The sequence below is a fragment of the Bacillus rossius genome, chromosome 1 (assembly GCF_032445375.1).
Source record: "Bacillus rossius redtenbacheri isolate Brsri chromosome 1, Brsri_v3, whole genome shotgun sequence".
NCBI lineage: Eukaryota > Metazoa > Arthropoda > Insecta > Phasmatodea > Bacillidae > Bacillus > Bacillus rossius.
In genome coordinates, this window is record NC_086330.1 from 94,022,589 (window position 1) to 94,039,668 (window position 17,080).

The 17,080-nt window shown below is 36.8% G+C and overlaps 1 protein-coding gene across 1 annotated transcript in view; it reads left to right on the plus strand.

The window, feature by feature from the left end:
• LOC134540221 (probable ATP-dependent RNA helicase DDX5) overlaps positions 1-17,080 on the plus strand; it is a 166,396-nt gene that overhangs the window by 19,695 nt on the left and 129,621 nt on the right. The window contains exons 2-3 of the mRNA XM_063382835.1: positions 12,437-12,643; positions 15,329-15,454. Coding sequence (XP_063238905.1) covers positions 12,437-12,643; positions 15,329-15,454 — 333 coding nt within the window. The remainder of the gene's footprint in view (positions 1-12,436; positions 12,644-15,328; positions 15,455-17,080) is intronic.

The following is a 17,080-nucleotide window of genomic DNA, read 5'->3' on the forward strand; positions in this document are numbered from 1 at the left end:
GACTCCAACTTCGATCTTGTTTACATTTCAATCTGGATTGTGATATTTACCATAAACACATTTATTTCGTCAGTCTATGTTCGTTACACATTCACTCCGAGTTCACTCCACTCCAGGTTCAATCCGGATTGAAATTTTACCCTAAACGAGGTAACTGTTTCTTTCTCACTTGCACTTACAGGCCTCTTAAGCCTCTCTCTTTCTACACATCACCCCAGACACAATCCCGTGTTCTATAATTATTATGCAACATCTGCATTCTAATAAAAACATAATATATAATTAATACAATATTCAAATTAAAATAAATAATAGAAAAAACTCATTACACTAGGCGCAATATAACTCTGAGCTTGAGCTACGTCACACATGAGGAGTAGGGACTGCAGTACGTGTGGGGGGTCGGGTGGATGAGGAGGGGGTATAAGCAGATACGGCGACCTTTCACAGCAAGTAGAGAATAGCAGAAAACATTGACCACTTACCACTGATGTTCCAAGCACTACCTCAGTTCTTCAACGCCACTGACTGTTCCATCCGAAGAGTCTGATGTGTAAACGTCACTGCTGTCACTGTTTGCATCACCTAACTGAACAATCACTTTATCAATTTCAATGTCAAAACACACATCCTTATCCCAATATTCGTTCTCGAGTGTCTTGACGTGATTGCAAATCGGTATCCAATCTTCTGGACCCATTCGGTTGAATATCTCCTCGCAAAGTTTTTTTACATTTGCCAAATTGCAAGTAACATTTCTTGAAGCGACTTATCCTTTAACTTTAGCCCATATGCTTTCTATCGGATTCAAATCCGGATGATAAGGGGGCAGACGAAGTAATGTGTGGCCACTATTTACCAATAGTCTGTCTGCCGAGTACTGCACTTGCGAAGGTTTGTGCTTCTTCATGAGGTTATACAAGTTTGGTTTAAGCATGTCGCTAGTAAAGGAAATATTCTCTTTACTTAACCACTGCTGCATTTCCGATTTTGTCGAGCTTGAGGTAGGCGTTTTATTTATTTTTACATTGTGATAGGGAGCATTATCTATCACAACAACACTGTTTGGTGGAAGATTTGGTATTAATTGTTCTGTGAGCCATTTTTCATAATTATCTTTATTCATGTTTTTGTGATAATCCCCTGTTGCCTGGTGCGACTTCCACATTGCAAGAGCATTTGGGATAAAACCCTTTTCACCACCTGCGTGAATCATTATTAATCTTTGACCCTTCGCGACAGGCACTAGTCAACCATTTGAGGACATGTCACTCCACATTTTATTTTTTACATGAGACGACAATATGTACGACTCATCCATGTATATAATTGTGCGTTCATCGTTTCTACATTGACGCATACTCTTGAGATATTCTATACGTTTTTGCCGGATATCTGATTTTTCTATTAAAAGTAAGCGCTGCGATTTGGTTTTCTGCCACCTGAATCCTAGCTTCTTCAAAGTCGTCCTTAAGGTTGTATTGCTACCTTGGTAATTTATGTCATTCTTTAGCTTACGTCGTACAGTTTAGACAGTTGGCACACGTTTTTCAAGTAAGTAAAAATTGTACACAGTACGTCGTACCACAGCTTCATCAAAGGTGTCAAGTTCGTGTTTACATGTTTTCTTTCGCTTCTTGTTGGGCATCTCGAAAGATGTTCCTTCACCAGCTTCATTCCTCTTAGCCTCCCTTTTAATTGTTTGTACAGTCGTGCGAGACACACCCGTCGCCTTAGCTGTTCTCAGCTGTGCTTTCTCTAGTGAAATGGAGGGTTCCTGCAATCGCGCTTCATTTTCCATAAACTGCAGAACGTTATAGACAATTTCCCGCGCCTGCGAGTGCAGTATTTTACTCTTAACTTTTGATAACACTGGAGGCATTTTATGTATAAAGTTGTACTTTACTGAAGTACTGCACTACATATGCAACACTGGCTCTGAACAAAAGTGATACACTACATGCACACAAACCTCATATCCAAACTGTAAACGAAAATGTTTAGTAAGTACCACGGATGTGTTAACGAACGTATTCGTCGGATTTCACCGAAGGACTAAGTTTTCACTCTGTGCAGTAGTGTGTAGCCCCTGTTATCAAGTTACGCATTATCTCTCACTGCCGCGCCACGTCTGCCTTCTCCAATGTCGGGACTCACATACACACAACAATTTTCTAACCGTCACCCAGGCTCGGAGTTATGTTGCGTCTACTGTACACATAATATTTAGTAAATCTAAATAGCAAAACAAAGTTAAAAGGATGACAGAAGAAACATGATTATTAAATAGTTATAAATTCAGAATAAAATATACTGGCAACCTAACCCATTCTTAGTAACAATATTATTAGTATAAAAGGCATGTATACCGCAATGCTACATAACTTCCCCTACTTTTCGATTAAATTTACAGAATTAAATCAAAAAGTACCAAAAGAGTATATTTGTTTACATAAATTTATCTTTGAACGACATTATTTAAACAGAAAGCATTATCCTTTAGGGTCAAGTGGGGTAATTGTAAATGAAATTTATACTTTCTCTGTTTTATTACTAACTTATATTTTAAGTGTGTCCAATCATTCAAAGTTGTGCAGGAATTATATTTCACATGTTTTCTGTTATTTTAATTATAAATGAACATATTATTTTTGGTGAAAAGCCTACAAAAATGTATTTACGATTCCCCCAGCAATTCACAATTGCCCTATAGCCTTTGGGGCAAATGTAAATAAAATTTTTATGGTCATTGCATGTAATGGAGTAACAGTTAGGAAAGAAACGAGTTTTAGTAACACTGTGTATTGACTCTACTTCTTAGCACATCATTTACAATTGCCCTATTTTGATTATAATCCTAGAGTAAATGTAAATACATTCTATAATATACTATTTTAGGTTGACCTAGCTGTTCTTAAAAATAAATTACTGAACATAAAACAAATGTAACAGATAAAGACTAAATTGTTTAAATTATAAAGCAAAACTAAATTTAATAACTGACACAAAATAGTCTCATTTTTCGTACACTTCAATGGAGCCAGGAAAGCCATACACAAGTTTACGTTCATTTTCTCGCAAAAGTGGAGTAGGTAGAATAGCTTTGACCTGCTCAAAATTAAAAGTACACTTGTCAGTTTATTTTGGGATGAATTCAGTAGAAAGTCTGTTATAATGACGATAACCCAAACCACAAACTTCACCATCTTCTTCATCAACACTCAGAACAGAACAAACACACTTGTAATGAGTAGCAAGTCGTGGACCACCAACAAAATCTACCAATAAGAATGTACCAGGGATTATTTTCTTCCATTCAGGCTGGATATATGAAACTTCAGGGACGGAATCTTGAAGGAGAGTAGCCGGAGAGTCTTCATTTTCTTCCTCTGATTCGTCTTGAGCCTCAAAAATAACATCTGAAGCTGATGAATCTATGTCATGATTTTAGGTAGACAATTTTTTTTTTTGATGGGGCAGTTATTTTCACCTGACTCTAAAGGTTTACTCTGCTTCATTTGTACATGTTCTTTTGTATCCACTTTTTTCACCTACCCTGCTCTCTTTTCTTTCTTATTTTGCTTCTCCTCTTCTGCAGTTTTGAATCTTTGTAAAACTTCATCTGTTGTAAAAACTTCTCCATAAAACCTTGCTCTGGGAACAGTTTTTCTTTCCTGTGAATACAGAGGAAAAGAAAAAGAACTGTTCAATTTGTCTTTAAAAATTCCAATAATAGAAGTGGTAGGTGATGCTACACACTCCATACTTGTAGGTGCCGTAGCAGTTTTTACTGGAGTCATGGAATCTGAAAGTTCATTTACAGTAGAAGGTGCTTCCACTGCAAAGGATGTACAGTGAAACCTCTTTAATACAAACCTGAAGGGACCTAAAATTTTGCAGTTTGTATTAACGAAGTTTGTATTAACAGGTGCATATGCTCACATTAATAATAATCGACAAAATCAAGTATTGATTTTTTACTCGAAAATTAGTCAAATAGAGAATTAGAGGCTTGAAAAATTCATTGATTTTTTTCTGCACTTTTTTAGTTGCATAAATGTCCTTTACTGCACTGCAAAGTTTGTCGAAGGAAGACAAGACATCAGTGTCTACATCACTAGCAGCCAGAACATTTTCCAAGACAATTAATGCTGAAGAAGCTTCATTTCTGCTTGGAAGTTCGTGAACGTCGTCATCCACATCATCACTCTCTTCTTCTTCTCCATATTCACATACAACTGGAACAACTTTGTCCAGCTCACTTTCACATTCATTCAGTGGTACAGCTTTTGTATACACATTATCATCAACATGAACATAATCTTTGAAGTTGCCAGAAGCACCATGTTGTTGAAGTTCTTCCCAGCCTTCCACTAGGTCTGAACTTTCATCTTCGGGACTCTCATCTGTTTTGCCAAACCCACTTTTGGCAAAACAGTTTTGGATTGTTGCTGTTGATACACTGTCCCAAGCCATTGAAATGTTCCTCATTGCATCCAACACATTCCACCTTGGCTGAGAAGACTTCTGTAGCTCAAGCTGCCTAATGAGGTACTTCACTAGACGTGTCCTGTAGAACCTCTTGACTGTGGCAATGATGCCCTGGTCCAGTGGTTGCATTAAGCTGGTTGTATTTGCTGGCAGGAACATCAGTGTGACATTATTCAGCTGTAGCCCATGAGCTGTATGTGCTGCACAACAATCTAACAATAGAAGAACATTTCTGTTCAGAGTTGCCATCTTCCTGTCAAACTGGATTAGCCACAACTGGAACAATTTACTCGTTACCCATGCATTTTCATTTGCTTCATAATCACAGGGCAGTCGAGCAGTATCAATACCCTTGAAACATTTAGGTTTCATTGACTTTGAAATTACTAAAGGTTTCAGCCTTGTGCTACCATCCTGGTTGCAGCACAACAAAACAGTGATTCGTGCCTTGCTATGTTTGCCACCATGACAAGATTCTTCTTTGAAGGCCCATGTCTTGTTTGGAAGCAAGTTATAAAAAATTCCGGTTTCGTCCATGTTAAATATGTCGCGTGGCGCATATTTATTCAAAACTGGCTGCACAGAACCTAGTCAATCAAGTGCAGCATCTTTGTCCACAGCTGCACTCTCTCCACAAACAGCTTTATAAACCAAATTATTTCACTCCTTGATTCGCTGCAACCATCCATTACTGCACTTAAAGTCATCAATTTTCAGTGTCAGTGCAAAATAATCTGCCTTTTGTTGGATCATTGGCCCGGACATGGGTATGTTACCATCCCGCATCTGATGAAACCACTCCAGTAGCTTATCTTCCAGTTCCTTGTGTTGAGGACCACGCATACTTTTTTTCCCTTTGTACAACTACCACTCACGCACGCTGCTTCTAATTTTTCTCTCTTGCTCACTATCGTCGAGAGAGTCGACAACGGTATGTTGAAGGCTTTCGCGATTTCCGTTTTAGACTTACCGCTATTGTCGATGCTACTTAAAATTTCCATTTTTGCGGACAAAGATAACTCGTTCCGTTTACGCTTTGCCATTTTACAGCACGCTGGTTAGTTTAACAAAAGTAAACCGATAAAAAAAAGTGTCAGAGTGACCAACCCAACATCATGCACCATGAGTCCCGTATGACAGCATGTTCACCTCAGGGGATGCGGTATTCAGTTGGAACAGCAGCAGCTAACGCGAGCAGTTCATTGGTGTAAAGGGAGCCATGTTCTTGGAACAGCCCATGCGGCGTGTGGTTACGGTTTTGTATTGTAACTCTCAGGTTATTGTGGGCTTCTACTTGTTTGTATTCTGTTTTTAAAATGCGTAAAATTCTTTAAATGGGAAATTTATCTTTCAAATAAATATTTTTCTAATTAAGGTATTAATTTCAATAAAAGCAATTTCCTTTAAATAGCCACGTTCATTCTAGTGCGTTTTCTACAGTTTGTAGCACTGCACTATTTTCCGTTGTCTATGAAAAATATGGTTGTTAACAAAACAAGACGTGGTCGTAAAATGTTTGCTGTTCGAAGTAGACCATTTACCGTACAAATTATTTGCCGTTAACAGAATTATAGTGAAGCTGCGTGCATGTGATTAAAGTTTGCGATTCTTGTTCTAAAATTTCATTCGGTTTATCCGATAATAAAACAACAGTACACTACGTGAGCGGACGTGATGTTACTTCGTAATACATAATAACGAATATTTCGTATTAACCGTATTGATTGACATTAAATATGCTATCCCAGTCTGAAGGGGAATTAAAAGTGTTTGAATAAACGCGAACTTTGAAATAACCGGTATTTTATTAACGAGGTTTCACTGTAGATGGATTCAGGTGTGATATCACTAGCGGCTCTTCTGTGGCAGTTGAAACACTGCTTGTCGAGTTACGAGCCTCAGAAAATGATCTTGTTGGCTCTGGAAATGTTTCACTGAGCTGCTGCCTTCTTTCCTTATACCTCTTTAAATCTATTGGGTTAAAATTGGTTACTGAGTACTTCGATGAATCAGCAGGGTAAATTCCTGTTGAAGAGAATCCTTTTTTTATATTATGAGTTTTCATTGAATCTGCCCACACCATGCCAATATGCTCTACAAAGTCCGACTTTTGCACCCATCCTGAACCTTGACTTCCAATCTGGTTTTTTGAGAATGTGATTAACTTTTTTTCATAGCATGTTTTAACTGGCCCAAAAACACATGTGTCAAGGGGCTGTAGCTGGTCATGCAGTGACTTGGTAATTTAAGCAGTACAATATTTTTGTCAATTGCAGTTTTTATAATTCTACAGCTTATGTGGCTACTGTGTTCATCAAATATCAACAGTGCTGGTTATTCTGGCATCTTTTTAGTTTCCCATAAGCTAGTTACATGTGGAATAAAACCATCGGTGAACCACTGAAAGAATTGGGGCTCTTCCATCCAGCCACTCTTTGATGTTACATATAGAGTACCAGGGTAAGCATACGTGCCTGAACACCTGTCACCCCTTTAAATATACATAATAAAAGGTGGTAAACAACTGCCATCAGCTGAAACTGCAGCTAGAACAGTCATATTTTCTCGTACAGAACTTCCTGACACTCTTTCTAGTGGCTTTCCTTTCTCTCCAATGGCTTTGTCACTTTGGAGCCAACCCAAACCCACTATCATCACAGTTAAAAATGAAACACTCTTTGTCTGGAGTATCCAAGTTATTGTTTTTTTACAGTCTGTGATAGTTTACTGTAAAACCCATAAATAACTTCAGGTTTTCTTGCATCACTTAGATTCTTTTACAAGTGTTCAGGTTTTTTGAAAGACAGTGATGGATGACGTTTCAAAAAGCTGTAATACCAGTCATCACCAAGCAAGCCATCAGTAAATGGTGTAGTTAGATTGTTAATTTTAACAAATTCTTGGACTATCATTTTTATGTCTTGTTTGTCACATGGAAAGCCCATACGTCCTCTAGCTTTAATGCAGTTTTCTAAGTCATTTTCAACTTCGGGTGATAGGGCACATCTCCTTCCAGCACCCATTTTCTCAAGTGGTAGTTTTCTGCCCTTAATCCTGTGAAATATGACACTCTTGGGCACATTGTAGTAGTCTTCTGCCTGTTGGAAGGTGTTAGAGACAATAAAATTCATGGAAAGTTTGTTTTTGTTAAGTTGGCTAAAAGTGTAAACAAAGGTAGAGAATGTGTAATAAATAAGAGTGACGAAAAATGGAATGAATAAGTGTTTTTGAAGTACCGTTTTAGTAAACCTTTAACAGAAGTTTTTATTTTTATTCAATACATCTGAAACAGAACTTTTGATATCTTCCTCTGATAACGAACAGGCCTTTTTCTCACATAATTGCGAACCATCTGAAAAAAATATTTACTGCATTGATACAATACCCAAGAAGTAGTGAAAATATTTTATCCAAGCAACCAACCATAACTAATAAATAAAAACTAAGAGAATCCCAAAGTAAGGGGAATCCCAAAGCTAGGGAAATCCCAAAGCAAATTGAGGGGAATCCCCAGTAGCTGAATGATTGTCTGAACTAATCTTTGAAATCATGTATCAGAGACAAGCAAAGTGTAGCACTAGGATTAATTACAATTGTGTTATTAGTGATTTTTAATCAATTGTATGTGTTTATACTTTCAACATAACTTATTATAATTATAAAAAATGGTTAAATATCATAATTGGGTAGGTAAAGTATAAATATGGTTACAATTACCAATTAATTTTACTATGAACCCATTAACTCTCCACTTTGAAACTTTGTAGACAATTTAATATTCGTACAAAAAATTTTATAGAATTTTTTGAAAAAAATTAAAACTGCACTTTTTCCAAAATTTTAAATTTAAATTTTAAAAATTATTTCGAAAATTATTTTTTTTCTTGGCATTATTGTGTTACATATCACATGAAAGCCCATACCAAATGCTGCAAAATGACACCTGTCTTACCTTTCTAACTTAATTTGGAGAAGAGTTATGGTTATTTAAAAAATATGCCTGTCGTGCGATTTTGAGTGTTTTTTTCGAAAATTTACAAAGCAATATTTTCAAAACGGATGGATTGAGTATTTAAAACATCAATATTCATATTTAGAGTGGTTAAAAGTAAATAAATAAACAAAAATTTGTAATTTAAATACCTGTTCTTAATGTATACCACAGATTTATACCTAATATCTCATGAACACATAATGATCCCAAAATGATTTTTAATGTAAATAAGAATGGTGGAACCAATTTTTGTTAATTTTTTTTAATGTTTTAAACATATCACTTTTTGAGAAAACCTTATTTATAATTTTCCATCATACTTTTTGTATTTTTTAATGAAATGACTCCTATCAAGTTATATTTCATATGAATTCCATTAAAAAAGTTTTTGAATAGGACCAATGAGCTTTCTAACACAAACCATTCCCAAATTACAAATATTTTTCTATCTAAGAAACATGAAAATTTTTGGTTATTTTCAAATTTTGTAAAATAATTGACAAAAAGCACTAATATATAATATATATATTTCATTTTCTTCGCACAGGTAAACTATAAACAAAAAATTATTGAAACCCAAGAGGGTCAGGTAGAACGTGTGTGCTGATTTGACGTGGAATCACCTGATACAAAATTGTTAGCCTATATTTGTTCAACACCATGTTCAAAAAAAAATTCTGTTTAAATATTTACTGATAAATATTACATTTTGAATCAGCTTAATAAGTTCGTTTTTATTAAGTATTTATAGACTGATTTCTATCATTTATGCAAAAACAAATATACATAACATATAATTAATTTTATAATATGTGTTCATGAATTGTTTCACATTTTGTTTTAATGTAACTATTGGCCTACAACCTTCAGTTGGAAAATTTTTTAAAAGAGCCATGTTCTTAATGTTTAGAGAACCAACAAAATGTTAAATTTATTTGACACCATGTTTGTCCTAAGACAATTTTTGTGGATAATAAATTATAGGTATTGTTAAGTTGTTATGACTATTCAAGTTTACTAATATATGCCAGGATAATTTCACTAACATAAAGTTTACTTTGGCATGCCAATATGCTAAGTACATCCCCTAATGTTTGCGAAACATGCACGGATGCATGTTGCCACATGTGGGTCTGCCATCTTGACGACTTCGGTTCGTGGCTATAGCAGTTTATGCATTCAAGTGCATTGGATTTTCAATCTGTTAAATTTCAATTGTGTAATTTCCACTTATTTCATTGCATTTCTGGTGAAGTCTAAAATTTCACCTTGAACGCACCGAAAGTAATATAACCTCAAAAATAGGGGGAAATGCATCACAGGTTCAGTGTTGAGACATTTACATGTGACACATTCAGTACTCCTTTGGTTAGGCTAGCCCTGATAAATCATTAGTACCATCTTGCTAAACAGAATTTTAGTTAGGTTTTAAAAAGGGGAAAAATTTGTACAGTTTTTCTCTAAATGAGTACTTTTTGAATGTTTATCAAACTTGGCTTTATTTTGAAGTATTGTGTGTTAAATATCATGTCTGAGTTTTGTATTATAATTTTATTTGCATCTTAAGAAAACGTGAATTTCCTCATTAATGAGGTTACATGTTTACACATCTCTGGCTTACATTTTTTTAAATTTTGATTCTACATTTGTGATGGTTATTTTGAGACAGGAGAGCAAGTTTATTGCATTTAAATTGTTTGCAAAAGTTTATAGGTGAAATGGTGCATTCACATCAATATATTATTAGTGTCAAGTTAACTACGTGTGTGTTTTCTGTTTTTGTAGTAGTTGTCAAGTGTGATAGTTCATTAATAGTAAAAAAATAGTTCTGTGCATAATCTAACGGGTGTTTTCATGATTATATTAAAAATTACACTCTTCGTGATCCACAGGTAAGTGGTTTTAATTGTGGTATTGACGTCGACCTGGGCTACGCCCTCCCTAAGCCCGATGTGCCTCACGTTGTCGCCACCCCTCTCCTCCCACCACCACCCTCTATTTCAAACCTCCTGCCCCGTGTGCAGGTGTGTGTGTGTGTGTGTGTGCGTGTGAGGCTGTCAACAAGAGGCGAGAGTAGAATCTGTGCCACGACCCCTTTTATTTTCTCATTCAATTTTAAGGTTTACGTAATTGCTACATGTCTTTTCTTTAAATAATATTCCCTAAGGATTATGTTTGCAGTGCTAGTTGGTAAGGACGGCGCAGCGCCCCACGCGGCAGGCAATGGAACTACCCGCAACCAGTTTGAACCATAATCCTAATTAAAATAATTAATACTCAACATAAATAATTAAGGAAACCTTGGTATAATTTTATTATAAATTTTTTTGTGTATTTGTTTTAGTTAAATATGTGGTAATAAATAACAGGAGAGACTAACGGTAAATCCAGCGCTTTCCGGCCGCCATGCTGCCCTAGCCTCTTCAGTCGCTTCCGTTTGTTCACCCGGGGTAGGATGCTTGGTGAGCACCGCGCAACTTCATATTTTTTCAATCAACTGATCTCTTAACATCCGCCGGACTTTTCTTAATTCTTAAAACCTTTTTGTATTTGCGAGGCCTACTCCGGGTGACCGACTCGTTTGAATAAATATTTAAGTTCATTTCAAACGTTTAACCACGAACCGCATCCTAAACTCACAAGGCCAGGCCACGAGGTGACCTGGTCAGTCTGTAAACCGATTCTTTCCCGCCGTTGGCGTTATTAACAGTTTTAATGTGGGAATGTAGATGTAGCGCACCTGGAGACGGATTTGTAACGTTGCTGGAATAAAAGTGGTACGTCGAACTTGTGATTTTTAGTCGAGTGACCACGTGTCCGTGCTCCTGAACCATGAGGCGTGTGGGACGCCTTAAGAACTTACTGGTGCGATATCGTTTGCTAAGGGAACCGGTTTTATTCTTACACGGGTCACGTCACGTCCTGAAGGGAGTCTCCGCCGGGTCCATGTGTCCATATCACGTAGTGGCGCCCACTCCGACATTTCATTTATTCGTTCCCTTAAATCCCTAGTATGACAAGATGATTACTTGAAATTTATAAAAGATTGATGCTGCCAACAGTAAAATATGAAAAAACTATATCCATCCTCACCAGTAAAATACATTTTCTGATAAATCAAGTTCCAAAATTGAAAGAAGAAATCATTGTCCTCCTGGCTATGATGGAGGGTATAAAAATTTGTTGCAGCAACCATGCATGTTAGTGAACCATTGTGTCTGAAAGTAATTTGGCATGGGAGCTGGTGGGCCTTTTCCGAGAAAGAAATACAGTCACGCGACTGGCAGTCAACCGGCTAGCTCGAGTGGTATGTTGTCCTGACAAGCAGCGACAACACTGCATACTCAATAGTTCCCTATGCAGAAGCGTATTCACCCCCCCCCCCCCTCCCTTCCGTGGCAGGGGTACAGTCACCGGAGCTTGCAACTGCCTGTAACTTTGTCGGCAAGAGTAGCTGCTGATACCACATGGGATAACTCATGGATATGATTTTATTGAAGTGTGTAACCGCTGGAAACCCAGCCCAACATCAGCATGAAATAACAATTTAGTATATGTAAACAGTGAACTCATCCTGGAACAGCTTCAGGTCATGAAGATAACGTATTTTTCTGAATGATATTGAAATTAAGCATGTAACAAAAATACATAACCTTGGAGTGCCTTTGGATAAAAACTATATTTTATCACCATAGTGACAGTCTAAATTATTATTAAAAAATCTTGTTCACTAGACTTGATTAGTTACATAAATTTTTATACTGCCACAAATTTTTATACTAAATATGCTATTTTTAGTGATTTTCTGTAGTGTGTCTATTATGCCCATAAAATTAGAATGTGGATCTACAGTGTCGGGGGGGAAAAGAGTGGTGCATATTCGTGGTATAAGAAACAGAAGGAAAAAATGATTTAGCTGTGTGTACAGAGCGGCGGGCTGTCACCTTGCAGGTTTCGCGACCGCAGCAGGAACAGGGATCGAGGACGGCGGGGTGGCGGTGGAGGCTTCGGTGACGACCGGGGCGGCGGCCTGGGTATGGGCGGCGGACTGAAGGGCAAGCAGCCTGGCGAGAGGCTGCGCCGGCCGCGCTGGGACATGAGCACCCTGCAGCCCTTCCGCAAGGACTTCTACGTACCGCACCCCAACGTGCTTCACAGGCAAGCTCAATATGAGCCTACAGCTTCCAAAATAATCAGCAAAGCAGCACACCTTTGCTAACTTGCATTTTATATTTGACACTTTGCTCAGTTTGTTTTGTGTTTGATATGAAAATATTGTATAAATATTTGTTTTAGAAATTCCTGAAATTTTTTTACCAGGTATTTGTAGAGATCCTGTAACAGCATTCATCTAGCTGTATTTTAAATTTTGTAATACAGAAGAGTCCCGAAAACTCGGCCTAATGTGGACCGAAGGTTGGCCGAGTTTGTGAATATGTCGAGTTATCGGGAATGGTGTTCAAAAAGAATAAGTATGAATGCTTCATCAGAAAATACGGTACTCTACTTGCATGTATTGTTTACTTGAAAATACAACAAAGAATTAACTGTCCAAATACTCTTTAAACAAAGTAAAAGTACGTACTTTATGAAGGCATAGACACTTTGCTACATGAAAATGAACATTAATGAATACACAGTGAACAATAATTTACATAATAAGACAGAATTCAGAAAAATACTTCATGAAAGCATAAAACAGTCTATAATAAAAATTAACTTGCAGACTTTGAAAAACTGCCTAGTTTTTTTAAAGAAATGTGTAATGTCCTGTTGTTTTTCACACTGCGTTTTGCTGCTTCAACATGAAGACGACGAAGGAACAGTAAGTTCATTACCAGTTTCTACAGCCTTTAGTCCCTCACTATGTGATATTTTAGGAGTTTGTACGGTGAAGTCGTCATCGTCAACGTCTTCATCATTTTCCGCCATTTTTTCATTAACTATTACAGCCGCAATTATTTCTGCATCGTTCATAATGTCTTCCTCTGTATCATTCTGGAACCATTGTTCGACGTCATTTTCATTGGCTTCTGCACATCCAGGAACTCTTTTCAGGAGGTCGAGTAAGTTTACATTTTCTGCATATTGTTCAACAAACTCATTTCCCTCATGATCAAGGAGTTTTCGCCAGGAACGAACTAGTGTTAATGACTCTAACTCGTTCCAGGCGTCTGCCACCCATCCAACAACATCCAATAGATTAATTTTCTTTAATTTTTGGATAACACCTTGGCCATCATTGTTTCCAGAAAGAAGGGAGGATAACAGCTTGCGCCTATATCTTATCTTGAGACTAACCAAAACTCCTTGGTCCATTGGCTGGCATAACGCTGTGACAATGGGTGGTAAAAACATTGCTCGTATGTCCCCATTTTTTAACTCTTCAATGTCTGGGTGCAAAGATGCGTTGTCCAAAATCAGAATAGCCTTCCTTGGCAGGTTCTTAGATTTTAAAAACTGCTCAACAGATCGAACAAATTCTTCATGGAACCATTCTTTGAAAATTGCACAGCTCATCCAGGCATGTGACTGGTTTCGGTACCAAACTGAAAGTTTACCCATCTCAATGTGCTTAAATGCACGTGGTTTCTTTGATATTCCTATGAGACCCAGTTTTAATTTGTGCTCACCTGTTGCATTACTGCATGCTAGGATTGTTACCCTCTCCTTGCTCCTTTTAAAACCTGGGGCTGACTGTTCATCCTTGAAAGCAAGACTTTGCGCTGGTAACAGTTTATAATTTAACCCTGTTTCATCACAATTGTACAATTGCTCCCCGGTCAAACCTTCAACTTCGATAAATTTCTAAACAGTTTCCTTTAATTGAAACATACCCTCCGTGTCCCCAGATAGTTTTTCCCCACAAATACTAAGCTGACGGACTCCATAGCGTTTCTTCCAGCGATCAAGCGATCAGTGCTTGCGACAAATTTAGGATCGTTGTCTTTTTTAAATTCTTCATAAAATTTCAAGGCCTTCTCTTGCAAGATTGGCCCACTAATTGGCGTGCCCTTCTCTCTTGTTTGGCGAAACCAAATGTAAAGTGCCTCATTTACCTCATTAAAGTCACTTTCTTTCATACTTTTCCTTTCTTTCAATGTTTCTGTACACATTCTCTTAACACACCACGACTCAATTTCTGTCCGCTTCTTCTTCCAGTCTCCAATCGTACTTTTGCTGACTCCCAAGTCATTAGCTACAGCACTGACACTTTCTCCCTTATCAAGTCTCTTTAATGCCGTCAACTTTTGCTCCATAGACAAGTTCACTTGTTTTCTTTTAACAGAAGATGCCATCGCAGAGTACTGTCCAGCACCCCCAAACTCAGTCACTCACACCGAGATGCGCAACACACTTAAGAAATTGACTAACACTGGCAAAGGCTACAGGTAGACTGAACACTGAATGGTTGAGCGCGCGCCGGTGCCAGACATGGGGAGGAGTGGGGGTGTGGCGCGAGACAAAGGAATGCGGGACCTTGAACGAGTCTGCGCGCTGGGATTTTTCCCTTGTCAGGGTGTGGCTGAGTTATCCGGACTGCCGGGTTGAGTGCCGAGTTTTTGGGACTCTACTGTAATACCAATTTGTTATTACCCAGTTTTCAAAAATAGAAAACAGTTAGATTGTACGTACTTTCTATTAAAAAAATCATAAGTAGTATACTCATAAATATACACATTGAAATTGAGTGTTGTTACAGGGAAATTAACAAAAAAAATGCTTGGTTGCAAGAATTTACTCATGTTGGGATATTATGTTTCCTAGTATATTGAAAAAACCTTTGTGTCTTCCGGATTTTGAATATAGTGCAGTTAAGAGCACACTTGCTTTTTTCGGCAGGCCTATGGAGGAAGTCATTCGGTACCGAGCCAGCAAGGAAATAACTGTGAGTGGACGTGACGTGCCTAACCCGAATCTCAGCTTTGAGGAAGGGAACTTCCCGGACTACGTGATGAATGAGATCAGGTTAGCATTTGACTTGTGGGTTACATCTGATGTTTACTTTGGAAAGGCTTTGTTTCTATTGCCATCTAATATTAAGTGTCTGTAAATTTTTTTCCAATGTAAACATTTTTATACACCAATGTAATTATTTTTTTGTGCTCTTTAAATTTTAGCAATCGGGTTTTAAATTAATTTTTCTAAAGATAATATTGTGTAAATGAAACAAAAGTAATCATCCTATTGTAATTATGGAAGTACATTGAAAGGTTATTAATACATATATATTAATACTTATTCTGTAAACTGGCATCAATGAAACTGCTCTCATTCAGATTATTTGGTTCGATATCAGCTGTTCTTAACGTTCAGGTCGCATTTCTGTGCTGCCAGGGATTTTACTTCTGAGTTAAGGTTACTGCCAGTTTTCATTTCTGTACAGTGTTTCGTGTTACCTGGTGTGTTAAATTTTGCTGGCACATTTCCATGATAATTTTTTGTATAAATATGTTATAAATGTTTTAGCTTACTTATAGGTAGGGACATGCATTTCGTACATTTGTGATAACATAAACAGAAATTTTTGTGCAAATTTCAGTATTTTTGTTTTGTTGTATTTTTTTTTTTTAAATAAATAAATAAATATTGAGTATTCACTTACAAAACTTGAGAATACTGAAAGTTGTCCTACATTTTATCTATGATCATTGGGGCCAAACAAATTGCAAGAAAACAATGAAAATGTCTGTATACATTATTTTACTAATATTGTTCAGGTTTTATTTATCTGCATCATCTGTTGGTTAAAAACACAGCATCATCATCAAAGATTTCAGCACTGTCACCAAATATTGTATGTTTCCATACAAGAATGCCAGCAGCCAGACGCTGAAGGTTATACATTCTTAAGTTTGGTTGATATTTTAGTTCTCTATGAAGTGTTTTCCTTAGGACTAGCTAAATTTTGAGTGATAAAGTGCTTCTTCCTTATCTAGGACTCTGGGAATTTAGGCTAAAGTATGGATATAACAAAAACTTGTGATATCACAATGAATTACGATCATAAGTTGAATATGAATGAAAAAAAAATTTCCACGAAACTAGACATATTTTTTTATTCAGTTATTCAAGTTTTTGTTTCTCCAGAATCTTTGATCTTACTTAATTAAAACAGAAAGCTTCATATACCACAGGATCAAGTCATCAGGATCAAGGATATACATACTTGAATACGCGATACGGAATAATTAAAGAATTTTTATTCTGGTCTTGTGTTTGGGCTTGGTATTTGTTAACAGTTATAAATAATAATAATAATAATAATAATAATAATAATAATAATAATAATAATAATTGGAATCAAAGTACATAAGTGTTTTACAACCAGTATTCATAAAGAAAAGCAAAATTTGGTGTTATTGTGATAAATTACCTGCTGGTGTTCATGAAACCTGTGAGCATGACTCTGCTTCTAAAAGAAGTGAGGACTCAGGATGAAAGGTTTAGGATCAGTAAAAAAAATTGATAAAATCCTGAGCTTAGGTATATTTATTTATTTCTTATCTTTTATAAGGTGCTGACCCAAAGCAAAGACCGCACATGTTGTTTTCCAGAAAACATCCTAATTTTGATCAGGTGTTCTGCAATACG